Source organism: Varanus komodoensis, unplaced genomic scaffold (genome assembly GCF_004798865.1).
Source record: "Varanus komodoensis strain SLA01 unplaced genomic scaffold, ASM479886v1 scaffold51, whole genome shotgun sequence".
Taxonomy (NCBI): domain Eukaryota; kingdom Metazoa; phylum Chordata; class Lepidosauria; order Squamata; family Varanidae; genus Varanus; species Varanus komodoensis.
In genome coordinates this window covers 5,744,601-5,772,349 of record NW_025336100.1, presented here as the reverse complement: position 1 = coordinate 5,772,349, position 27,749 = coordinate 5,744,601, and the positions used below count along the sequence as shown (strand labels likewise).

Sequence of the window (27,749 nt, the reverse complement as noted above, 5' to 3'; positions counted from 1 at the left end):
CAGGCATAGCTTGGGAAGTAGATGGGCAGTCCATCAGTGTAGTTGAAGCCAGACTGGTGATCTGAAGAGCACTGCTCAAAAGTTCATTCCTTAGCTGCCCTTTCAAGCCTGTTTAGTGAAGGCCTTTCTGTATGTACTGACCTCCATGAGATGCTGCTCTTTAAGTTTTAGAATCACATGAGGCACTGGTACCTATATGAGCTAGGTGAGCTCCATCTTCAGTGTTATGTTGAGTTCTGGGCATCAGAAATCTTCCTGCTTGAGCATCATGGCAGTGGATCTAATTATTTATGGAGGTTGTGGGTTCCTCAAGAAAGCTGCAGAAAAACTGGAGAGAGTTCAGAGGGGGAATGGAAACAAAGCCCTGTGAGGAGAGATTGAATGAACTGAGTGTGTTTAGCCTGGAGAAAAGAAGACTGAGGCTGAATAACACTTTTCAAACACTTGAAAAGCTGTCACACAGCAGAGGGCCAAGAACTCTTCCTGATCATCCCAGAGTTAGAACATGGGATAACAGACTCAAGTTACAGAAAACAAGACTTCATCTGGACATCAGGAATCTTCCTGACTGTTTGAGCATCATGACAATGGATCTAATTACCTATGGAGGTTGTGGGTTCTCTCACACAGGAGGCATTCAAGAGGCATTTGGATAGCCATCTCTTGGGAATTCTTTAGCCTAGAGTCCTGCACTGAGCAGGGGGGTTGGAATTGCTAGCCTTGTTGGCCACTTCCAATTCTATTCTTTATGATTCTGTGATTCTTGAAAGAACTTTCTTGGGATTATGAACATACTGTTGTGGGACTAAAGATATGAAACAGAACTTTTTAATGTGTCTGGCTGTCTTCTCTTTTTATATAACCATAATAAAACCCACTGAACTGTTCTACCTTAAGAAAAAGTTTTGGTATGGAAGGGAAGCTGTATGTAGTTGATCTCTGCTGAACTGATATACATTTGTTGTTTTGGTTCTCCTGCAGATGGAGGAAGCGAGGAACCACCAGACCGAAGACAGGCGAGCATAGATTACTGTCAGAGCCATTCTGGTCAGGGTAAGCAAACAAAGATTATGTATTCTTTGTTGAAGTTTATTTATGATTTTGTATTTTAGTGTACAATGTTTCAGAAGCTTTTTAGAATCTTCTGTTAGCCAAAGAAGTATATTAACTCTTGTAAATATTACTGTAAGATCCCACCTGAGTGTCCTCAAACTCTATGCCTTTGAATTATTTGTGAGACAGTTTGGCATAGTGGTGTTGGTCTGTGACTGGTTCTGATTCCCACTCAGCCTTGAAGCTCTCTGGGTGATTTTTGGCCTGGGGCTGACTCTCAGTCTGCCTCACAGGGTTGTCCTGAGGATAACATGGAAAAGAGCAGGAGGATTATGTAATCTTCCTTGGGTTCCTTGCAGAAAAAGGTAGGATATCATAAATAACATAAAATATCATAAATAACATAACTTTGTTTCTTTGAACATGTAATAACCACATAGCTTCTTATAGTGGGCATTAGATGGGAATATCTCAGGGACAGCAGCAACACATATACTAGGATGCACAAAAATGGAATTTCATAATTTGTAGCAGCTTTCCTCTGAAGAAATGTCTAAAATTCAGCTCAAGTTGGCTATTTTAAGAAAGCAGTTCTGAGAAAGGAATATTCCTTTTCTACATTAAATCAGCTTGTGGCACTGTTTTCATGTCTTCTGCTTACCACCTCCTTTTGCTACTGTATTGTGGGTGGCCCAGATTAACTAGCTCCATATTCCTTGCAGCATTCATTGTCTACCTTATCTGTGACAGACAAATGCAAAATCTTCTCTGGGAATGGAAACTGTATCCTACACAACTGGGGGCAGTCAGAAATAATCATTTCTAAAAGATGCTGGAAAGGCTGTTACTGACTTCCGTATTTGGTGGACATGCATCCACATTAGTCTCACACAAAATATCTATTCAAAAGATTTCAGATAGAAACCATAATGAAATTTCCTCTGTGCCAGTTGATTTGCTAAATGGAACCTGTATCTTTTTTATTAAATAGGAATCCAGTTTAAGGCTTACAGTAAATCATCTAATTTTTTTTCTGGTAACATACTAGCTGCACAGATTGTGGGATATCACTGTTAGAATTCAGCTGAATAAATGTGGGTGGCCAAGAGTTTGAAAAAGAAATGCTTCCTTGAAATATTGCTCCCACTTGCCCTCTAGACAGATGCAACCAAATAAAGTTTATTCCAGAATATCACAATTTTGTACACTCACTATTGTAACTTATCCAAAATTGTGGGTAAATGGTGTACTCTATCTACTCTATCGTGATACAGAGGTACCATTTTGGTAATCTGTTTAGAGTTGTAATGGCTTTTGCCTTTGGAATAAGTATTTCTGGCTATCTCTGCAGTTTCAATTTTACAATTTGAATGTTGTTAAGCACAAGTATAAAAAAAGATTGGCAAGGTAGAATAATTAGAAGTTTTACAAGGTTCTAGGTGTGCTTAATAAAGTACTGGCAAATTGTTACAAAAGTTAACAATCATTGAAAAATTCCACAATACATTATATTCATTTAACATCTTTTTTTCAACATTGTTCTTCATGGTCTCTTTGGGCTCTGCACTTGTATGGAGCCCATTGTTAAGGAGTTATCACAGGTGAGAGTTTTGGTGGGAACTCTTGGCACTTGTTATATTATGAGGGGTTCCCACCCATTTCTTCAGTTGCTCTTGCACCATTGTGGTGTCTTGGGAAGCTCTTTTCCTTGTAATTCTTAGTGATAGCACTTTTTGACTTCTTATAGCTGTTTCTTTACAACCTAGTTCTACCACATTATGCTTTATTCCAGTTTATCCTCATCTTCCCTCAGTCTTTCTCCAGCCTTATTAACTTCCTTTTGCCACCATTTTTTCCTACTCATCTGAATTTTTTATTTATTAGATTTTTAGCCTGCCCCATTTAGCACTGCTCCCTGTGTGGGTTACAGAAAAGCATCTACAATCAATAAAGTCTTATAAGATCCATATAAGATATTAAAACACAATAATAAACCCTTACTCATAAAACAATAAAAGCACACCCACATTGTATCTTAACAGAACCTATGATTTATATAAAAGGCATAACACATTCTATATTAAAATGTCACCAATCTAGCAATTAAAATACTGGTGAAATAAAAAAGGTCTTTGCCTGGCACCAAAAGGAATATAAAGAGGGCACCAGACAAACCTCTCAGGGGATCTCATTCCAGAGTTGGGGTTCCACTCCCGAGAAGGCTCTTCTTGTAGCCACCTTCCTTATTTTCTGAGGAGGTTCCTTCAGCAGGACCTCAAACGATGATCTAAGGAACCAGGTAGGTTCATATGGGAAGAGGTGCTCCTTTAGATACCATGGTCATGAACTGTTTAGGGTTTAAACACTGTTACCACCTTGAATTGGGCCTGGACCTCAATTGGTAACCAGTGGAGGTGGTAGTGGATTGGCTTTATATGATAATATCTGCCAGTCCTCAACAGCAGCCTAGCTGCTGTATTCTGGACCAGTTGAAGTTTCCAGACTGTTTTCAAGGGAAGCCCCATGTAAAGCACATTGCAATAATCCAGGTGAGAAATTGCCAAGTTCTGTCTGTCCAGACAGGGCCACAGTTGAGCTATCAGCCTTAGCTGATAGAAGGTGCTGTTGGCCTCCAAATCCACCTGGAATAATTCCAGTGATAATTTAGGGTCCAAGAGCACCCCTAAGCTACAAACCCTATCCTTTAAGGAGAGTGTGACCCTGTTCAGGACAGGCAAGATGTCACGCCTCTGAACAGACAATCTCCGCACCAACAGTATCTTTGCCTTGTCTGGATTAAGTTTCAGTTTATTGGTCCTCATACAATCTATTATTGAGGCAAGACCAAGATTCAGAACTTCTGTTGCCACACCTGCAGCAGATGAAAAAGAACTGAGTGTCATTGGTGTACTGCTGACATCTCAGTCCACACATTCTGATGACCTCTTCCAGCAGTTTCATTAAGATGATGAAGAGCAACGTAGAAAAGATAGAGGCCTGCAGAACCTCATGGCAGAAATACCATGGTGCAGAGAGTTAATCCCCCAGCACCATCTTCTGGACACAGCTGCCTTCACTGCCATGGTGTAGGCTCGATAATGAGCTCTGAGCTGTGTTCAGTTGGATTCATCATGAGCTTTTCTCCATCTGCGCTTTAGCTGTCTTCCCATCTATTTCATCAACCTCAGCTCTGGCATGCCCCATTCCCAGATCATCCTCTCCTTGTCCAGTCAAGAAGATAAGTTCTAGAGTTTGACCTTTTATGGTGTGTTGGGCCCATGACATGTTGAGAGAGCCCTATGGTTGTCATGGAGACCATGAAGTCTTGAGTCAACCTAGATAAAACAGCATTGGTGTGAAAGTTGAGGACCCCCAGAATCAACATTCTGGGGGTCCTCAACATCAGGCTCAAGACCACCTCTGTCAATTCAGGCACAGAGATTGCTGGGCAGCTGGGTGGGTAGTACACCAGCAAAATCCCTAATCTGTTTTGGGAGTCCAGTGCAAGGTATAAACACACAAGACCCACCCTCAAGTGAACAGGGAGCCTTGCGAGAGGGATCAGATTCCTATAGACCAGACACTTACCCTCCCTGGTCCTCCAGGCAATGCTAGTGCTTGACAAGAGTACCCAGGGAGGGCACAACTGTGAGAGAGCTACTCCTCCCTCTTCCCCTACCCAGGTCTCTGTGATGCAAGCCAGGTTGGCCCCTCATTCACTGCCAGATTGTAGATTAGTGAGATCTTAATTTGGACCAACCTGGCATTCAGCAAAAGCATCATCAAACCTTAGGGCAGGATGATAAGGCTGTGTGAGGGCCAGGTGGTGGGCAGCAGCAAGGAAGGGCAGAGCTCCAGGTCCCGGACTCACTAAGGGCCAGAGACTAGGGGCAAGTCAGCCAATCCGGGTCAAAGGCACAGATGAGAGCAGTCAGAGTTTGGCACACACAGAGAGAGGGAGTCAAAGCACAGATCCAAAGTCAGTTTACCAGGGAGACGTTGCCATGAGGGTTGTAGCAGGCCGGAGTGAGGCAGGGTTTACTCAGAGGAAAGAAAGGAAGGGCACAGGCTGGAGCAAGGCAGGAACAATCTTGAACAAGACAGGGACAAACTGGAGCAGGACTTGAACAAGGCAGGAACAAACTAGAACAAGGTATAGCAAAGCAGGGGCCAGACCACAAGGAGTAACCAGGACACTCACATTACTGTGGTAAGGAGCAGCAGTGCAGGGGAGCCTTTTATGCTGGTCTTCAGGGTCTCCAGCTGCACTTCATAATTGCTCCACGGGTGCTCCTTGCAGGTGCCTGCAAAGGCAGTCCTGGTTCTGCAAGCACTTGCAGTCATTCAGGCCCTGATTCTGACAGGCTGCCAGGATTTGGTATGTTTGGAGAGTGACCGGAAGAGGGGATACCCATCAAACATCTAGCCCCTCTTCTCCTTTGCTAGCATGCCACTCTCCCATACTTCCCCCTCTCTATAACTACCTTAATTGGGACACCCTGTTGCTCCCCAGGGTCCTCCAGTAACATTCTTAAAACAGTGTGGTTATGCCAGAGGTTCTGTCAAAGACCAACCATCACCTGATAATCAAAGCCCAACAACAATTCAGCCATATGGGCCCCCACCTGCACCACTTTGGTGATGAATGGACATCAAAAAGGATGGAGTCTTTTGGAAGCCACCCTTTGGTAGCTGCCAGAAGAGTGTTGCTCTTCAAGGGCAAGCCTCTAAGTAGGTCCCAGGATGGTGCTTGGGCCAGACTTCTGGGACTCAAGGCATCCTTCTGAAAGTGCATCCACTGTGGGAGCAAATTCTCACTGCCCAAAAGGTACTCCCAGTGTCTCGTCTGCCTGGAAAAGGGCAACATCATAGATTTCTGGCCTCACTGCCAGACCTTCACCAAACAAGCATGAAAGAACAGTGTAGACTGCCTAAAAGCAGAGCTGTGGAGTAAACTGCATCAGGTAGTGGACTCCCCCAAGTTTGTGGAAAAGGAGGCCCCAGCCTTACCTCCATCTCTGCTTGCTTTGGGTGGGGCTCTAACCATGGTCCAGACCATGTTGCCAATGATTGGATGCTCACTGAAGGTGTCCGAGGCCAAGAAGTTGGCAAAGAGGGCCCAACTAGCAAAACCAATGGAAGCTGCTAAATTGAAGGGCAACAAGTGGCATTCAAAGACTTACCACTCCAGTTTGACCCACAGTGTTGCATTGGTACCAACAACAATCAAATCCACCACTGTGGTACTCAAATAAAACCTTGTCAAGACAAACAACGATCTTGGCAATCTCACTGTTAGAAGGAAAGATCTAGGATATATCGCCTCAACTGCAGATCTTTTCTCCTTCTGCAACCTCAGGGTTGCATAGGTTGCACATATCACTGGTCCTGATAGAGTCAGCCCTCATAGAACCAAGCACTGTAGAGACCACACTCACTCTCCTTTCTTGGGCTAGGAGAGGTGCTTATAATGATCTACCCCACTGTTGTACCAAGGATACTATGACCATTGGGTTACTGCTGGGATTGAAATGCCTTCTATGATCCTTGGTACCAATGAAAGCCCCATCCTATCCTGCCCCATTCAGAGGGTGGGGCACTTCTACAAAGACCCTGCATTTTTGATGCCTCCACCACTGCTTCCCAGAGACCCACTGCTAACTCCTTGGCCTGCAACCCTTCAGGAACTGCCACTGGACTGCCACTGCTGTCACCTTACCACTGAATGAGTCATCGTCTCCTGCCCCTGAACTTTCTGGACTGTGACCAGAGTCTCCATGTTCTGGTCTGGAAGACTACCCATCAGATAAGGTGGCATCTTCATTGCTGGCCGCATCTTTCTCATCACCTGAAGCATCTGTAGGAAACCAGGATCCAGGCTCTCCATGGGGGACTTTTTGGATCATATTCTTCACATGGGCCAGTCTTTGCACCTGAATGTGCAGCAGCTGATGAAGAGGCCAAGGGCCCCAGTATGTGATGTGGTATATACAGAAGCTTCAACCTTACTTGCAATACTGTTTCTACCAACAGTCCTATAGACAGCACAGCAACCAATCTCCAAATGGCTCACGAACATGTACAAGGTAAAGGAAAAGACATGACCTTCCTCTTTCAACATCTACAACCAAACTCTATTACAACTGAGTCTGCAGAGCATCAGGAACACTCCACACTGGTCAACAGGGGAAGGCCTCTGCCTGAAAATGATGGCGAAGTGCATTTACTCATCTACCATATAGGAGTTGAGGGTAACAAACCATCAAGTTACTGTGGCTTGATACCAGCATTTCCTTCAAGATAAAATCTGCTGCCTCTGTGAACATTTGCTAGAGAACCAAAGGGAAATGGCCAGAAGCATCACACCTCACCTGTCAACACATTCAAAAGGCTCAATCAGCAGCCGTTGCTGAGACCATTCAGACTATCCCATAAGTGGTACCATCCAGGTCAGCATGCTTATCTACCTTAGGCTTAGGGAGGCACCCAGGTCAACAGCAATCCACTGTGAGAACCCACTGTGATTCTCTGAAACTCTGAGGGGCATGGAATGAATTTGAAGTCTACAAGCATATAAATCAACTGGAAATGCTTATGGTGAAGAAGCTGCTTATCAGGATCTGGGCTGTTCTAGTGGCCAAAACCAGAAGAACTGCCACTGCATTTACAGGATCAATCCCAAGCTCTGCTAGAGCTCTCATTCTACTGATGAGTGCCAGCTGGGAGCTATATAAGAATAAGCTCTCCCATCCAGAACTGCCTTCAGGAATACAGTTCTTCCTATAGCTGCAATGACTGCTCCTGCTTCCTTCGCTTTGCCTTGCCATGTCCCCTCAGATCTTGCCTCACAGCACCTTTGCTGCTGTGCTCCTGGTTTCTGCTGTGTCTCCTGCACCTTGCCATGTCTTCTGCCCTGTCATGTTGCCTCAGCAACACAAGCTTGTCTGTTTGCTGCTGTGCCTGCATCCTGCCTAATGGTTCCTGCTCTTGGTTCCCACTTTTCCATTTTGTCTTGCTGTTGTGGCTGCTTCTTGCCTGACCTATATCCTGCTTTTCCCATGCATCCTTCCTTGCAGTGTTCCCTCAGTAATGCTTCCTGTGAGTTGTGGTTCAGCTCCTGCATCTTGCCTGACCCTTGCTGGCTCTGGTTCCTGTTGTCTGGTGTATCTTGCCCTATCATGTATCTTGCTGTGTCATGCCTTCCACTCTGCTATCCTTTCCAAGGGACCTGCATCTTCGTTTGTCCTCCTGGTTCCTGGGCCTTGGCTTTTTTCCTGGGCACATCCTTGTTCTAACTTCCTACAATCTTTTGTTTCCTGACCTCAGCTAGTACCTTGACTATGATTTGGACTTTCTATTTAGCCCTGCAGTTGCTCTCTGTCTTGCTTGAAGTTCTGTTGTCTTGGTCTGGTGCCTGTGTTGTTCTTGTCTTACCTCTGGCCACCCACATCCCAGCCATGGACCCTGGTACTACTGTGGCTTTTCAAACTTCCCTCTCTTGGTGCTATGCCAAGATCACCGCAGACAATACCACTGTAGTCTTCTACCTCAACAAATAGGGAAGCACCCTGTCTACCCCTCTGGTTTATCTAGTCATCAAGCTCTGGAACTGGCATCACCCTTATTACAGTCTGTGTTACTGTCATCTACAACACTCTTGATGACACTGAGCCACACCTCTCCTGAACCCCACAGGTGACAACTCAGCTTCAACATGCTGAGGAAGATATTGTGGAGTGGGGAGCACCTCAGATTGATCTCTTTGCCACTTGGCAGAATATGGTATGCTGCTACCTCTGTTCTCAGTTGGGAGTGGGCAGGGGCTGCTCTACATAGTCTCCCTGTCCCCTGCCATTTTTTCCTAGCTAGCAAAAGGTTCATCATGATGGAATGGGCCATCATAATGCTGTGGTGGCCCAGACAGTTGTGGTTTGCCCAACTGCTGTGGAGGTCCAACCAAACCTTCCTCCAGCTCCCTTTGAAACTGGATGTAATATTTCAAGATCAGGAGTAGAGAGTATTGTGCCCACATGTAGGCACCCTGTGTCTCACAGTATGGAGTATCTTTCCCTACATGCAGAGCTTCCTTCACAGCACAAGAAAGTTTCAATCTGTATCAATGCATGATCAAAAAAATCTTTCTCTTTCTTCACTTTCTGTTCCAGTGCAGGTTGAAGGCATGTATGTCCAGCTGCATCTACCTTGCAGTAATATCAGCCTCCCAAGTACTGATCCAGGCTTATATGCTTTTTCTTTTACCCCTTATCTTGTATTCTCAGTGAGCTTAAGAACATCATTCCACCAACTTGTTCCTTAACACTCAACTAGAGTTCCTCCATCATCTTACAAGCCCTTATGAGGAAACAATTTGAACCCATGCCAATAATCAGTATCTGCCTTCTGTCATGGAAGTAATTTTTGTAGTAGTGATTCCTTCAGCAAACAGCCCCAGTGAATTATCTGCTGTCTGGGTGGATCCTCCATATCTTGCCTGCCATAGAGACCAAGTGGTGTTGCATCAAGACCCTTCTTTCCTTCCTAAGGTCATATCACATTTATCAATCTTCTTTGCTTCCCAGTCACATCCGATAGAATCAATGTCACATGCTCTAGATGTTAGTAGAGTGCTGAATCTTCTCGCTCTGAGTCTTTTTTGCCATTCTCAAATAACATTTTATTTCTTATGCTTTGACAAAAACAAAGGACTCCTGGAATTACCTCAAGGACTAGCAGCCAGGGTAATATGGAAAATCTCCCTGTCTTACGAGCTTGACATTCTACAGATGACAGGAAGTGTTAAGGGCTCATTCTGGTTGGAAAATAGCAACGTTGACTGCTTGACACACCAGACTTCCACTGCAAAGCAGTCACCTGGTCTACTTCATTGACCCTTTTGAGACACTATGGGCTCAGTGTCTGTGCCAAGGCAGATCATGCTTTCGGGAGAGCAGATTTTTCTTCATCTCTCTGGCACAGATACCAACCCACCTCCAGAAAGGTGAGCTTGCTAATTACCCGTATGCAGAGACTGCGAAGAAGAATAAATGGTTGCTTACCTGTAATTGTTGTTTTTCAAGTGATCATCTTTGTATTCACACAACCTACTCACTGCCCCTTCTTTGGTATTGGCATACTAGTACATTATATAGAAATCAGTTCTGACCAATGTTAAGATCAGTCCATGGGATCCTCCTTCTATTTTGAAGCTACAGTGTTGGTCTCAAATGAACTGAAGGCATGATTGGGAACCTCTGATTTTATGTACCAGTGCTGCAGTGCAGTGGAGGAGGGATTCCTACCAAAACTCTATTCTATAGCTAAGGATTCTATAGCTGAGAATCTTCCCAACAATAGATTCCCCATAGGTGCAGAGCACGTATATGTGAGCGCACAGATGACTGTCAAAGGACAACAGTTAAAAGTAAGCAACCTGCCTTCTTTGTGGTCTCTGTACATCACACTTATGGGCTCTGCACCTGTATGCAGCCTTGCTTTGAGAAACTTCTATAGTTGAAAATCTTTTGGTGGAACCCCCCTCCCACCATCATTGCATGTGTATATCCAATGGGTTCCAGTCCTGTCCCTCAGTTCCTCTTCACCTGCTGTTTTGACACCCTTGTGGGAACTTCTCTTCATCTGCCAGATGCATTTTCCTAGAATTAAGCCTTCCTTTGCCCTCATTACTTTCTCAATCTTTAGTATTTTTATTTGTTGTTTCATCTAATTGGGAGATTGTTCAGATCTCTTTTTGGCCACATGTGACTTAAGGCCTCTTTCCATAATGTTTGAAGTACAGATATAATCTCCTACCAGTGGATGGACACTCTCTTTGCCTGTCATGTTTGGGTGAAGGCCATGTTGTTGATGCTTGCCTCCATTGTCAGGCATTTACACAGTAGTTCCATTGCATGACTCGTGTGTGGTGTGGATCTGTGGAAGAGGGCTCTTGAGCACTTGCTCTCATCATGTAGTCCACTACTAGATCTATTCCAACCTGATTATGTCCACCAATCTGGATCACTTTAAAAGGGGATTGGACAGATTCATAAGGGGGGAAGCTATCAGTGGCCACTAACCTTGCTGGCTATGTGCTACCTCCTTTACCAGAGGTGGCATGCCTGCATACACCAGTTGCTGAGGAGCTTGGGCAGGAGGAGGTCATTCTGCTTGAGGGATCCTGTGGGCAGCTGGTTTGCCACTATGTATATGGAGTGCTAGACAAGATGGACCTTTGATCTGATCCAGCATGGCTTTTATTATGTTCTTAGTTGCAAACTTTAATTTCAAATCTTGTGTATGGACAGGAATTTACAGTGTGGATTTATCACCATGTTCTGCAATGAAGCTAGAATGTGCAAAATTCTAATTCGATGTTGCAGAAGCAATCCTGGAAGCTTCAGGAGTTTCAAACGAATATTTAGTATTCAATTTGGAGAGAAAACACTGATGTAGATACTTTTTCCAAAAAAGACGGGAGAAATGGTACATGAAATTTCCTAAAAGCCTGTCCTGCCAGAACAGATATTGCACTGATTCAAGGATGTGTTTCACTGGTTTTAGAATATTTTCAGGGTTGAACCTTTATGTGTGTAAGTGTGCTAATCACCTTTAGTCAAAAACTTTTATATTTCAGAGGTCCACATTTTAATTAAAAAGTTGAACTCAAAAAAGCCTATGTATGAAGCCAGGAAATTATATAGATCAGCAGAAATGCAGGAGGAAGGAGAAAATATTTCAGCTTAGGAAACAGAAATTTTGCTTGCAGAAATAAACAAGAAATTATCCTTCTTATTGATTGGAGCTTAAATGATAAAGGTATAAAAGTTTAAGGCAGGGAAGCAGAGAGAAGGAAGGAAATAAGGTTAGAACCCTAGGGGAAAAAAGAGAACTGTTGAAACTGTAGAACTGATGAAGAGAGCTGGATGAATGATAGTAATATATTACTTGGATAAGGACTTGGCTAAAATATGCATAACTTAGGTATTAATTTATCCCTGAATATATTTAGCCTTTTGCTCACATGTTTTTGTTTGTGCATCCATTAATATTTTAAAACCTTTTCAATATTCACATTTTTTTGGAAAAATTTAGTCTTTGTTAGTTGAAACCTTGTAGTCTGTCAGAACCTGATTTCTACAACTGGGCACAAGTCTCAGCAAAATCTTTTTTACAGCAATTCCAGTAACTGGCTATAAGCCTTTATAGTTCCAAGAAGATCCATGTTTAAGGATTGCATTGTAGCTTCTTTACAAGAATTGGTTTGTTAGCATCACAATGAAAGACCCAATTAGCTTTGGGTTCAACATACAGATTAAACTCCAATATGTAAACAGTTTCAGTGAATGCAGGAAGCTTTTCAGGTTACCTATATGTTATTTCCAGAAAGGCCTGTTTATTTATTTAAAATTTTATATACCATCCACTACTGAGGTCTCAGGGTGGTCTTACAATAAAACAAAGTGGAGCACAGCATCCAAATTGATTTTCTATAAAATAAAACCCTACATTAAAATCAGACTCAAACCTTAAAATAATGGGAAGATAAGGTTTTAGCCTGGCACCAAAAGGGATAAATTGTCAGCCCCGGGTGGAGATCTTTGGGCAGTGTATTCCATAACTGGGGCACCACTGCAGAGAAGGCCCTTCTATGGGTAACCACCTAATCTTTTTCCAGGAGGGCTCCTAAAGAATGACCTCCTCTCCAAATCTTAAGGAGTGAGTAAGCACATGGGGAAGGAGACACTCCTTCAGATATCCAGGTCCTAAACCTAAGGTCTGTTGCTGGAGGCTTTGACTGAAATAAAGAAGAATGGCCGCTAAAGACTGGACTTTGATCCTGGCAGGGAAACCTGGCTCTCAAGAGGTTGCTTTGCTTTACCAGATGCCTCTGACCTGCTTTCTTTAGTTCATGATGGACCAAAGGAGGCAACCCTAAAATTTCCTCTCCTGCAAATATCTTCTTCTGCTGCCCTGCTCCCATGGAAGATGATCTTTGTTAAGAAGCAGGGGACTCCATCAAGATTAGATCTCCCAACTGTGGGAGATAAGCGGTATCAACATCCTGAATCTCACCCCTTCTCACTTCCTTCCCAGCCTGGTAGAACTGAGCTATTGAGAGTCTGCTTTCTTATGGGTGTGCCTTGCTCTGCTGCTTCGCCTCTAACCCAGAATCAGTGTTGCAGCTTTCCCCAGACTGGGACTAGGTTTTACAGTTTCTTTTTGAGGGTAACCCCAAAAGACCTTTTTATCCAACATTTTAATGTGTAATTGTTGTATTTATTGATTTTGCTGTGAGCTGTCCAGTGAGATTGGATGGCCTAAAAATACCCCAAATAAATAAAATAAATAAACCCAACCAAAATCTAATAGGCAATCACCACACTGCCTAAATTGATTCCTTAAAAACTAGAGAATTTTAAGGCAGCCAGATACCCTCCCTCTTTGCTGGCATCACAAATGGCTATAGAAAGGGAAAGGCAAAAAGTAGTGTGGTTATACTATGTTGTCTGCTTTACTTGCTGCACGTGGGTACTGTTGGTCCATGTCAGAGGACATGAAGAAGAAAGAAAGGTTGCTTACTTGTAATTTTAGTTGTTTGGCTGTAGGCACACAGCCCCATCCTTCAGGTACGCTACAGGTGCACTTGATTCCTGGTCTGCCTTATATCATTGCTGGTTTGTTAGGTATTGAGTGGAAAGGTGGGGACCATAGTTATTTATTTAAAATATTTTACCCTGTCCTATACTTAAAAGTCTCAGGATGGTCCAGCATCAAATGCATGCATGCTGAAATGGTGCTTCTGCTCTGTTCACACCGAGCATACATGTTTGACTGCAGATGGCCAGTCAAAGAACTAAATTACAGATAGTGACTTGTGTATACAGAATACCACTTTGGGCACTTGAAATTTGAGTTTGTACCCTCTCCTGTACCAAAAGAGCTAGAGAAAAAAATGGAGTAGTAGTGTCATTCTTTTGTCAGATAAACATTCAAGCAATTAGTGAATCATGATTCAGAGAGGCTGTGGCATATTTTTCATTTCTCAAAATAATAGGAGCAACTATATTTAAGTTCATATACAAAAAAGAAATTCAGGATGGAGACTATGAAGGCCAAAAATGAGCCTATCACAGAAGCATATTCTGTTGTTCCATTCAAGTTTTTCCACTGTGGATTCCTTTCTTTTGATTGTGGGTCTTGGCAATTCTGCTAGAAATCATTGCTTTTCAGACATCATTGTATTAACAAAGTGCTATTCTTGCTATTGTCTCCCTAAAATGAGAGAAATCCATTTCTATTTAACCAACCAAAAGGAGACATTTAAGAGGGAGAAACTACTCTTCTGTGTTTGCATGATTAAACAAACAATTTAATCCAGTGTGGTGTAGTGGTTAAGAGCATGGGACTGGGACTCAGATGATCTGGGTTCTAGTCCCCGCTCAGCCATGGAGCCAACTGGGTGACTTTGGGCCAGTCACAGACTCTGAGCCCAACCTACCTCACAGGCTGGTTTTGTGGGGATAAGATGGAGGAGGAAAGATGATGTAAGCTGCCTTGAGCCCTTTGTAGGAAAAAGGCAGGTTATAAATCGCAATATATAAATTTCTGTCTCAGCAAAATGAAGGCATGGACAATCAGAAAAATGGATGGGCATTTGTATTGGCAATACATATATATTAGAGGTTGTAGAAATACATTCCACATCTTAAGTGTTATCCTGTTCACATGCCTTTAAGGAAGCATTTTTGCTAGTCATCAGCAAATACACTACTTAGAGCAGCTTTCTACTGTTTTACTGTTTTCTGAACATGGACATAAAAACACAGAGTGAATGAGATGCCAGATGAATTGGTTAATAAAGTCCCTGCTTGCAGAGTTGCGGCCATCTCCCCACCCCCAGCACACCGTTTGTGCCCATCTCTCCCTCCCCCAGTGCACCTGCGATCATGCCAGTCTCTCCCTCTCGTGCCCCAGTGTGCCAGGATGACGGGCACCTGCAGGGATGACAGGTGCATGCAGGGATGACAGGCACAATCTCGGTTGTGCTGGGGGCGGGGGCGGGGAGATGACTGCGTTTGTGCTTGGGGTGGGGGGTGGGGATGGCCGCGATCTTTGTTGTTGTCACTTTGCTTCACATTTTTCTGATTTAAAAAAATGGTTACAGAACGGATTAACCTTATTTACATTGAACCTTATGAGGAAATTTAATTTGGCTCACGACCAATTTGGGTCATGACCAGAGTCCTGGAATGGATTCCGTTTGTGAGCCAAGGGGCCACTGTTTGTGGGCCACTCCAAAGGCAAACTAATTGGGTCCCAGCGTCTTGCACACTGGATCATGGAGACAGTTAAATTAGTGTACCTGCTAGTGGACTTGGAACTGCCAGATCACCCTAGGGCTCATTCCACCAGAGTGATGTCGACATTGATGGTCCTCCATGCCAGACTACTGCTGGATGCATTGTGTAGAGTAGCTATGTCGTCAACACCATCCACATTCATCCATCACTATCGGTTCAATGTGAGAGCCAGACAGGACTGTTCTTTTGGTTGGGCTGTGTTGTCCTCTATTCTCCTATAATGACACTTCCCACCTCCTTTATTGGTATGGTTCCTAGTTACCCATATGTGTGATACGCAGAGACCATGACAAAGAAAGGCAGGTTGCATACCAGTAAGTTGTTCTTCAAGTGGTCATCTGCATTCACACAACCCACCCACCAGCCCTGCATCAGTGACAGTGAATATATTTTTTATCTCCTTTTTCCTACTTATTTACATAGCATTAGGACAGTTAGGGGCCTACACATAGGGCAAATGTTGGTCTCCAGTTGGACTGAGAAAATGGCAGGAGCCCACTTATTTATAACAAGGGAGGCAGGGTTCCCACCAAAAAATTCTAGGCTTAGCTAGAGGTATCTTCTGAAATGTGGCACTGTGCAGGCACAGCATGTATATGTGTGAATGCACAGATGACCACTGAAGAATGAGTTACAGGTATGCAACCTGCTTTTCCTCCCTTAATCCCAAGGCCACTGGCCAGTCTCATTGGAACTGGGGGAGATGGTGGGAACCTCTCTGTTTTATATGGATGCAGTGGGAAGGGCCCCCACCAAAATGTTTTGAGCTATTAAATCTTCCCAAGAACAGGCTCCACACAGGTGCAGTGTCCATATGTGTGACTACTGAAAGAATGACAGTTGCAGATAACTTGCCTTTGTATTGCACCAGTAGCAATTGGCCAAATAAGGCAATCCCTTGTTTAAAACATTTTGTGTTATTCATTAGACACAAACAGTTTAAAACAATGGTAGAAAAGAGAAATAGAAGTAAAAACCAGAAAAAACTCTACCAGTGGTAGAAAAGTTTAAAATACAATGACAGATCTAAAATGCCAGAAACAGAAATACTGAAGTGCCTGAGAAAATAAGATCTTCACCTCTGCTGAAAAGAGCAGAATATAGGTTCCAGGCAAGCCTTTTTGGGAAGTTCATTCCATAATCAGGGTGCCCTGATAGAAAAAACCCTTTTAATGTCACCCACCTCACTTCGTTTGGCAGAGGCTCTTAAAGATGGAATGCTGAAAAGGGAGTAAGAAGATCAAAGAGGATAGGAAAAAAAATGATGGAAAACCTTGTTAGGGTAATCAACATTAAATCAAGTAAATTGGATGCTTTCAATAAATTCAGTTCTTTAATATGTATGTATGCATGCATACATTCATGTGTTTATTTATTAGATTTATATCCTGCCTTTTTTCTTTTAAAGAACTTAAAGCATCTTGCAGCATTCTTCCCCTCCTGTTTTTAATCCTATCCCCACTCAACAACCCTGTGAGATAGGTTGGGCTGAGAGTCTGTGACTGGCCCAAAGTCACCCAGTGGGCTCCATGGCTGAGTGGGGACAAGGACCCAGATTGCTTGAGTCCCAGTCCCACACTCTTAACCATTACAGCACACTGCCTCTATTACATTTCATAGTGATTTGATCTGTGTCCAAGTAAACATTATTCAGGAGGCTGGGCATTAATCCAAACATATAAGCGACTTCACAATATGCTAGTCAACACTGCAGCTGCACGGCCTATGTAGCCTGCATAAAGGTGGTTTTCCACATTGAGCAAAGGTATGTCCTGAAGGGTAAAAATATATTTAATTTTTCCATAATGCAGTGTCAAGGCTTTATCCATGGAATTAGTAAGATACCTACTTTTTATAGTTTAGGAAAAGTAGTTTGATTTGTATAATTAATTGTATATATTTGTATAACATATGATGTTGTGTAAAGAAAATAATTTGCTTTGAATGGATTCAAAACAAGGAGGCAAGATAGAATTTTTTCTTTTGTTTTTGTATTTCTCTAGGTGGTGGCTCCACTGAGAACGACTCTGCTTATGAACAAGAGTATGCTATCCCAACACTCCCAGTCCCTGAAGGTATGCAGCACATTCGGATTATGGAAGGCATGTCCCGCTCTCTCCCATCCTCCCCATTACTAACACATCAGTCTATCAGTGTTCGGCTCCAACCCATGAAGAGATTAACTGGTAAGGAACTCACACAAGTTTAGTAAGTTTGAAATTATAAATAAAGATCGGTTCTTCCATCTCATCCCAAAAAAATCCCTTCTTTCCACAACTCTCCATTAATAATTCTTTTGACTGACTTTGTGTAGGCTGACTAATTTGAGGAGTCTGTTTTGAACACAGAAATGCAGAGAAATTTAAAGTATGATACTGAGCAGCACCACGGTACAAGACAGCCTTCCCTCCAATCAGACATACAGGATTTCCAGGAAGGAAAGCAAGGGGAAAGAGAACAGATCCTTTCTGGTACTATTCAAAACCATGGTTCCCAGTGGCCTGTATTGTTGGGAGTAAGAAAGATGGTTGCCCTGAGTGCGCATTCTCAAGGCCTCCTTCTGCAGAAGAGGAGGAGGAGGAGGAAGAGTGGGTGGGGGGGGGGGCTTGGAATGTGGGCCAGTTCCAGATATTGAGGTGAGAGAAGTGGAGGCACTCATCTTAAGGCTGGACTCCCTGGGTCGGCAGGCAGCCTCTGGGAATAACCAGGATGTACAGTTAGTGGGGCAAGACTTGGAACACAGCAGTTTTTCAGAGATAGACAAGGTGGATACGGGGCTTCACCCCATGATGTGTTGTTAGCAGGAGGTCAGCCCAGTTGGGGGATTAGCATGCAGAAAGGAGGTGTATTCATTTTCAGAAGGCCCCTCCCAAAGGGATGGGGCCCAGACATGCTGATAAAAAGAGTTCCTGGATTGGGTTCATACTACATTGGGTTCAACAAACCACTCTGTGCATGCTCACTGATCCTTTTCTGTTGTTTGTGTGTCTGGAAAATGGTCAAGAAATAAAGTTTTGCAAGAAAGACCTGTGGCTAATCCACAAACTTCCTTGTGAGGAAGGTTGGGCTGAGGGAGTAGCTGGTTCAAATTCATATTGTGAGCACTGTGTGCTTGGTGGTGGTGAGGTGGATATTTGAACTTGGAGATCTCAGATGCCAATCTGGCACTCTTACCATTATATAGTAGAACTGTAACATTCTGTGGACAGAGGCAGTTCCTCAGGGAACTGAATGAAGTGTTTTAACATTGTGGGAAGTTACTAACTTTGCTAAGGACATTTTGTCTTTCTTTTTAATATGGCACGAAACCCCACAGGTTGAAATATTTTAGCAATTTAATCTGAGTTCTCAAGTTTGAAATAATTTTGGGCATAATTAGGTATATCAGTCATAGATAATGTATTTGTATATTCTGGAATTAATATATGAGATGTGATGTATTGGCCCTCTTTTCAGAGAATTATTTGGAATGTGTTCATTAAAAATTACCAATATTTACTGCTTTTCAGACGTAGCTATTTATTATGTATACGTAGAATCATAGAATGATGGAATAATATAGTTGGAAGGGGCCTATAAGGTCATTGGTTCCAACTCCCTGCTCAATGCAGGACTCCAAATTAAAACATTCCCAACAGATGACTGTCTCACTGCCTCTTGAATGCCACCAGTGTGGGAGAGTCTACAACCTCCCTAGGAAGTTAATTCCATTTCTATGCTGCTCTAACAATCAGGAGGTTTTTCCTGATGTTTAGGTAGAATATGGCTTCCTGCAACTTGAGCCTATTATTGCATGTTTGACACTCTGATTATTCTGATTAAGGATAAATCTTGGTCCTTCTCTGTGTGACAACCTTTGAAGGATTTTAAAAATGCTGTTGTATTGCCCCTCAGTCTTGGCTTAAATGTGCCCGGTTCTTTCAATCTCTCCTCAGTGGGCTTTGTTTCCCGTCTCCCTATCATCTTTATTGCCTTCATCTGAACCCTTTTCAGTTTCTCTGCTTCTTTCTTGAAGTGTGGTGCCCAGAACTGAACACATTACTTAAGACAAGGCCTAATTAATGCCAAATAGAGGGGAACCAGTACCTCATGTGATTTGGTAGCTATACTGTTAATGCAGCCCAAATACTATTTGCTTTTCTTGCAGTCACATCACAATGTTGACTCATATTCCACTTGTTATCTACAACAATTTCAAGATCCTGCTCACTTGTAGTATTCTTGAGCCAAGTATCTCCCAACCTGTAACTGTAGAATTGGTTCCCTTTTCCCTGTTGTAGAAATTGGCATTTGTTCATATTCAATTTCATTCTTTTGCTTTCAGCCAATTGCTCTAGCCTATCAAGTTTACTTTTATTTGCATCCTCCAAGCTTTTAGCTATCCCATCCAGTTTTGTCTCATCTGCAAATCTGATGAATATTCCTTGTACCTCTTCATACAAGTCATTAATAAAAATGATGCAGCGCACTGGATCCGGGACTAAACTCTGCAGTACCCCACTTCTTACATCTCCTCAGTATGGGAAAGTGCCATAGAGAAACGCTATCTGAGTCTGATTTTGTAGCCCACTATGGCTCCACCTGATAGTTGTTCCCTCTAGCCCACTTTATCTAGTTTTCTGATAATATTCTGCAATTATCCTCACTGTGATGTTACTCCTCAGAATCTGTCCCTCTTCTGTCCATTCAACTTTTTCTTGTGCTTGACCTTTCCTTTGGAAGTGAGCTGAGCCAAGAGGAAGTCATGAATGCTTGTGCAACTTGAATCTTTTTCTGTTGCATGCTCAGCACAAAGCTGTAAAGCATGTGCAAGAAGAGGGGCATTGCTTGCCCATTGTTTGTCTGGGGTTTCCTCTTGGTAGGCCCTTATGCAAATGCTGGGTGCACTCACCAGGGAGTCAGACCCATGGGCACAGGAGAATGGGCTGAAGTCCAGGGAGCTGATCCCATGGTATCCAACAGATTCCCATGTCCACATGGATTCCTTATGAATCTCTACATTAAAGTGTTTGGGATGACGTTATTAATTTTCTTCTATGGCAGGATCTAAGGAAATCATCAGGTAGTATACACAAGTACTCCTGATAATCAATGCAAACTGTGGAATAATGCATGGGGGAAAAGGTCTTCATTCATTGTCGTGGTCTTAGTTGGCTGCTCTTTATCAGCAAACACCTTACACCACTGTAAGACTTCTTTGCAAGGTGTTCCAACATCTTGGTGCTGCAAAGGAAAGGGCTGTGTCCCTTGTGCTAATCCACAGTACTTCAGACAATAGGGTGACATGGAGCAGCGACTCAGAAACTATCTCAGATGTTGGGCAATTTTGTGTTGCTAAAAACAATTTTTAAAATACTTTGGTCCCAAGTCATTTAGAGGTTCAATGGTTAACAACAGTAGTGGAAACAAAATGATATCCATGTAGAAAGCATTAGGCAGACCCTCCATACTAGCGCATCAGTTTGGTGAATGAAGAGGCATTGGAACAGGCAGAAGAACAAGTGGTTAGGAGGAGAGAGGAGTGAGAAGGGGGATGGGGGAAGCAGGAAAGGGAGTGTAATGTTCAATAAATGTTAGGCTTATGGGTCAAATTTGGATTGGCTCCTCTCCTCTTGTTCTGCTCTGTCTTATCCCTCTCTTTCTTTTTGTTAATATTTATTTTATTAAGATGCAATGTATGATTGCATCTTAAGATGTAATATATGATTGGGATGCAGGTGGTGCAGTGGTTTAAACTGCTGTGCTGCTGGGCTGGTTGATCAGAAGGTCGCCGGTTCGAATCTGCACAACAGGGTGAGTTCCTGTTGCTCCATCTCAGCTCTTGCCAACCTTGCAGTTTGAAAACATGCAAACGCAAGTAGATAAAAAGGTACCACTTTGGTGGGAAGGTAACTGCATTCCGTGCACTTTGGTGTTTAGTCATGCTGGCCACATGACCACAGAGACTGTCTGCAGACAAATGCTGGCTCCCTTGGCTAGGAAACAGAGATGAGCACCGCCCCCTAGAGTCAGACATGAGTGCACTTTAATGTCAAGGGGAAACCTTTACCTTTAATGTATAATTAAAAGATTATTAACTTTTAAATTGAAATAGTTAAGAATAACGAGATTAATTGGAAGTAAGTAGCTATGAAAAGAGGCATTAAGGGTGTATATACCTAGAATTGGTATAACCGGTGGGGTCCCTGCCCCCATCTGGAGATCTAGAGGTGTCCAGAACATTTTCGGTCTGGGAGAAGGAAGGGTCATTGTATAGAAGCAAGTATATGTTTGGGTGAAGGGTCATTGGATTCATTATGTGGGGAACTAAAAATAAATGTAGGTTTAGGGGGGTTTTTCCTGATCTTTTTTGTAGATTCATAGAGGATCACAAGGGACCAATAATGATACAGGTTACTGAATGGATAATTCAAATTAGTATCTTTGAATGTCAAAGACCTGGGGAATGTAATTAAAATGAAATTAATTGAAGCAATGATAAGTACAGATAAAGTCAATCTTGTATTTCTACATCAAAAAACAAAGCAAAACAAAGGGTTAATGAACTTAAAGTGTTTTGGTGAAACATTTATGGAAAAGCTTATGGAAATGCCAAAGCAAGGGAGGTAACAGTTACTATTTCTAAGAAGGTTGAATTTAAATTAAATAAAGATAAAAAAAGATGAAAGTGGTAGGTATTTGATACTACAGGGCAAAATTAGAGGAGAATAGTATTCATTGGTTAATGTTTATTATCTGAATAATAGTCAAATGGAATTTTAGAAAAGGTATTTAAGGAAATATAAATAATAAAGGGATTTCAGTATGGTAATGAATAAAAATTAAGCTATTTTGCAGCTTGATCCTGTTAAAGATATTCTGTGGTTTGAACCCTGTTAAAGAATAGAGAGGATATAATATCACAATATTGAATAAAATGGTAAATTAAAATTGCTTGAAAGATTATGGAGAGAACTAAATGGAGCTGATGCATTAAGAGATGGCCTAATAAAAATTTGGTATTCCATGAGGGGAAAAAACCCTCCTCCAATCTATCCTTTGATCCCCCGGTTGAAACATATGGAAAAAAACTTAAGGGAAAATAGTTATTTTATAATTTATGGGGATATAATTGGCCAACAAGAATAACTCAAATCTTGGCAACAACTAAAAGATAAAGGAAACAATGTACAATGGTTTATCACCAACTGGTTTCAAATTTAAAAGGGGAAATACAATCAGGGAAAGGTATTGTAAGCGATTTGACAAAATTTTAAAGTTGATTAGACAAAATGATCATTTATTAAGAAGACCAGAACCAGTTACTATAGAATGGCACTGGAAATCACCAAAACAAGAAATGTATGACAATTTGGAAAACCTTGGAGAAGAAACATCACCTTGTCAGTGGGAAGCTTTATGGAAGAAAGACATTAAATTCACAGCTAGCCAAGTACTTATTAGAAAATTAGTATAAGATTTTTTTAAAGTGGTATATTACTCCAAAAGATATAGAAAAAATAGATAAGAACTAGAACGGAAAATGTTGGAAATGTAACAAGGTGGATGGTACTTTGTACTCTACTTGTGAAACAATTAAAAGATTTTGTAAGTTGATGCATGCAGAAATAAAAAAACTTTAAAACTATGAGTCCTAAGTGCATGCTTTTGAACATAATGCCCAGAGACGTTATCAAAGAATATGTCAGAGTTATTTAAATATATGACAACTGCAGCAATTGCCTCTAAATGGGAAACACCAGAATGCCCGACAATTGAAGATTGGAAAAATAAGTTGGCAGAGTATGCAGTGATGGTAAACTTAACTAATTCTGTAAATAGAAGACCAATTGAAGAATTTAATGATAAATGGAAATTCTGTCATACCAAGTACAATTAATAGAATCTAAAAGGAAGCTCTTTAAAAAGTAGTTGATGATTTCTAATTGATTTGAAGCAATTGGAAAATTTGTTGGTATACGGAATAATAATTCCCTTTTTCCTGAGTTTCCACAGAATACTAAATGATAGAAAGATAGGCATTTTTGATCTCTGAAATTTGTGGGCTTGGATGTATTGATTATACTTGTTCAAAATCCCTTGGCAATTTTATTTTACTTGTGTGTACGTGTGTGTGCGCGCACGCGTGTGTATGTGGGTATGCACCTTTCTATTCTCCATATTCTAATTACATCAGGAAATCAGTAAAATAATATTAAAAAAGAAAAAGTCTATATAAATAAGAATAGTTTTAATGATATCTGGGGACCATTTATTGAGTTTGCGCTAATAAAAGGGAAAGGAGTTGAACCTCCGCAAGAGTCACTGCAATTTTGGAAGGGGGACAGAGTTTCTTGACAGTGTAAATGAATTGGTGCGTAGCTAAAGGTCCCAGTGGTGGGATGCGCGGTTTTGTTACATTATAGTATGATTTTAACTGTATGTTTTTTCTTTAGCTGCATTTTTCTTTGTAAAATTGTTAATAAAAGCAAAAAGAAGGCATTAATATTGGAGTGATATCTAACATTTCTACATCTTCTGTTGATCTCATACTATTTATTACATCGGCATTATAGCTACTCCATTTAACATCCTGTAAGTCACCTTCTGGATCAGTTGAAGTTTCTAAATTGTTTTCAGAGGGATCCACATTAACTCATAGGTTGTGTACAAGTAGTATTTAATTAAAAATTGGCACAGTACCAGTTATGATGCAAGCCTGTTTGGAAATAAAGGTCTTTCATGCTGGAAAATCTGACTAAAGTAAATGAGTTTAAACTATTACTTGTAATTGTATCTCCATGCTGTGGGTGGGTGTTGCTGTTGCTTCCCCTGGCACCTGCTAAGCCTAGCATGGCATGTGGCTTGTACTTGGAAACAAGAGTGAGAGGTGGTTATTTGAGGTGCCACTTTGACAATGATTTAAATCAATCATTTCAGTTCATGGTGTCATAAATTTGGAAGGGACCTGAAAATCATTTTGTGCAACACCTGCTTGTGTGAGTAATCTGATGTAGGAAAGTTTCTCAAATCAGCTTTGAACAGTTACTGTGGTTAAAATGGCTTGCTGCTTTCTTATCTCAGCTATGGTAGCCATGTTCCTGTGTTCCACTTTATGTTTGAATAGAAATCCAGCAAAGATTCTTGAAGAGGCTTGAACCTAAAACCTCAGGATTTCCCCACTGGACTGGGGCTACTGCAGTCTTTAATCGATTCCTGTGCTGCTTTCCCACAATACTGTAGTTTGCTTCATCTTTTCTATGGAATCAGCTTCCGTCCTTCCATCCTTCCGTCCTTCCGTCCGTCCTTCCTTCCTTCCTTCCTTCCTTCCTTCCTTCCTTCCTTCCTTTCTGACATGTCAGGCTTTTGTTGATCTTGTTTTCTGTTGCAAACATTTGACTGTTAGACTTGCAAGTCACAACCAAACATTTTTCTCCCTTTTTTTGTCCAATTACTGCGAAAAGAGACTTTTTCCCTAGTGTTGCTGCTGCAGTATTCCCAGTACAAACAGTTTCCTATTTGACATGATTATGCAAGTGACAATTAGTTGTGACTGAAAATGAAGGTTACACAGGCATGTGTTAGAGAAAAAGTAAGTGATAAAGGGTTTATTGCCTTTTAAATACAAACCATTCCCAGAATCCATGTCATAGCTCCATTTATGGTAATGCTTTTTCTGTGAGTTACCATGACAACAACAGCATTGCACCATTCATCAGCTCTGTACTGGGTTGCACTGCTAGCAGTTCATGTTACTCCTGAATGTTAAGGAGCTTATCTGTGAGGAATTGGTCACTGGGATATACTGCACCATTACTTATCTGTTCCTTCTGTAATTTAATCTGACAAGGGGTGGGACAAATTAAAGTGTGTCTTAAAGAAACCCTGTTTGAAAAACATTCAATTTAATTTCCAGGAAACTGTATTGTCTACATTTTTTGATACTCTGAGAAGAAAAGGATTATTTAGTGCTGAAGGTCTTAGAGAAAGAAGCTTGCCAATACGTGACTCTTCTGAAATTAACCTTCAATTAGCTTTGCTTGCTCACTCAGAAGATGCAGGCACCATAGAGATTGGCTTTTCAGACCAAGCTGCACAAGATGTATAACATCACATTGATGCTGCCTGCAGTGAACGGGATCTAGCAGCAAGGAAATCTAAAGGGTGGATTGCTGGAAATGTTGCCTGTGAAAGACCAATTTCCTTTATCTCTAGCAGAAATGTTGCATTCTATCAACTAATGGGGAGGAAGAACTGAAGTGTGTGAGTATACTGGGGGTGGGGTGGATTTCATCTTGATTAGCCTTTTCTGGCTTGCTTCAAACAGTGTAAAAATAAATGTAGGTAAAAAGATCTTGATTCTTGTAGTTAATATACAGAAACCATCAAGTTACCTCTATTGTACTTAAATTGTAACTGCTTACAATATTTATATAATGCGTTCAGTTTTCCTTTTAAAAATTAGATGTTTACTTTTATGTGTAGCTAAGAAAAATATAATGTAACATTATTTTCATAATAAAGTATTAATAGTTGTATGATTTTAGTATTGTAGATGTTGAAGATCTTTTTATTTGGAACATAGTATCTAGCAGATCTCTTACTGATGGAAGCTTTTACTTCATGTTTTAAATACGACTGAATTATGAAAGATACAACTCCCTAGAGATTTCCACAGGCCACAAAGGAAAAAAATGACTTGCCTGTTGCAAAAGTTGTTCATATACTAACAGTCTATGGCAGCATCAGAAACAGCAGATAAGGATGTCTGGACTGCAGATTTCATTAAGATAACCAATATATAATTTCATGTCCAAAATGTTTCCAAACTCTGTGAATATTAATATTTGCATTTTCAAGCAAATGTTTTCAGTTTGTGTTTTGTAAAAAACAAACAAACATACTTTTACTTTACAGAATTGGAATAAAGCCCTACTGAATCAATCAATCGATCAGTCACTCAATCAATTTATTATGGTCAAAGAGTAGCACACAGCCCTACTGAATCTCTCTTGCTTTTGTGACCTAGCCAGATGAAATGTTCTAGCTTGTCAGAAAAAAGTTAATGAGATTTTTAAAAACATAACAAGGCCCCTTCTGAGCCTCAATTCATGTGCCTGATGGAAATAATATGAGATATTCTTTAAAAGTGGAGGAACTTTTACCTGGCTGTTAGCTGAAGCAAACATATTGGCACTATAGCACTGAGTGAATACTTATTAGGAATGTAGCTCTAACTCAATTGATATGGAGATATATTTTCTTTAAATCAGTATATCATTTTCCTACATAATTACATAATTACTTTCTTGTTTTCACATTAAGAGTGAATATTTACTTTCTTGTTTTCACATTAAATAATTTTTCCCGTTCTGGCAAAGTTCATAAATGACTTAATCTTGTGTAATGCAACTTTTTGAACTACTATGCTAAAAATTGTCCTTCATAATTAAGAAGATGCTTATGTGTTTTTCTAGTAACAGAAGTATACTTTTAATTTGAGGGCTTAAAAGACTGTGTGCTTCACTGCAATACAAAGCTGAGCCCACTTTCTTTAACACTGGACCACTGTGAGACAGTGGCAGCAGCAGGATCCTCTTTCTGACATAGTATGGACCTAGGAGCCCTGGAGAAAGGCAGGTTGCTTATCTGTAGTGATAATTCTTTGAGTGGTCATCTATGTATATTCATACATAGGAGCTATTGTCTGAGCAGAGCCTATTGTCAGAAAGCTTCTACAGCTAAATGTTCGATTGGGCAGTAGTGCCACACTCCTTCCTCTTCCAGGGGTGTTTGGGGGCGGGGGATCCTGCCTATTTCCTCAGTCCCATTAAGACCACCATAGTTCCGAGAACTGAGGGAGGAATGTTCTGTTGACCCAGTTTGGCCCCTCTGCCCTTGGTAAGCAAAAGGGTGATCATCAGAGGTACAACATCAAGTGGGGCTTGTGGGTGGGTTGTGTGAATGTACGGATGACCACTCAAACAACCATAGTTGCAGGTAAGCAAGCTTGTCTCAAGGAGGATGGAGGGAGGGTGTCATCACTGGAGAAAAGAGAACTTGGTAGTAGATGGTATGTTGTTGTTAGTTGCGAAGTCATGTCCGACCCATCGGGACCCCATGGACAACATTCCTCCAGGCCTTCCTGTCTTCCACCATCTCCCGGAGTCCACCTAAGCTCATACCAACTGCTTCAGTGACTCCATCTAGCCACCTCATCCTCTGCTGTGCCCTTCTTCTTTTGCCATCTATTGTTCCCAGCATTAGGCTCTTCTTCAGGGAGTCCTTCCTTCTCATTAGGTGGCCAAAGTATTTGAGTTTCATCTTCAGTATCTAGCCTTCTAAAGAGCAGTCAGG

The 27,749-nt window shown here is 41.5% G+C and overlaps 1 protein-coding gene across 3 annotated transcripts in view; it reads left to right on the top strand.

Moving 5' to 3' along the window:
* The window catches only part of TANC2 (tetratricopeptide repeat, ankyrin repeat and coiled-coil containing 2), a 331,148-nt gene that overhangs the window by 83,770 nt on the left and 219,629 nt on the right, over window positions 1-27,749 (top strand). For 2 of the 3 annotated variants that reach the window (XM_044447243.1, XM_044447242.1), the window contains exons 3-4: window positions 982-1,053; window positions 17,417-17,599. In XM_044447243.1, coding sequence (XP_044303178.1) covers window positions 982-1,053; window positions 17,417-17,599 — 255 coding nt within the window. The remainder of the gene's footprint in view (window positions 1-981; window positions 1,054-17,416; window positions 17,600-27,749) is intronic. The other variant, XM_044447244.1, reaches the window with a different exon arrangement.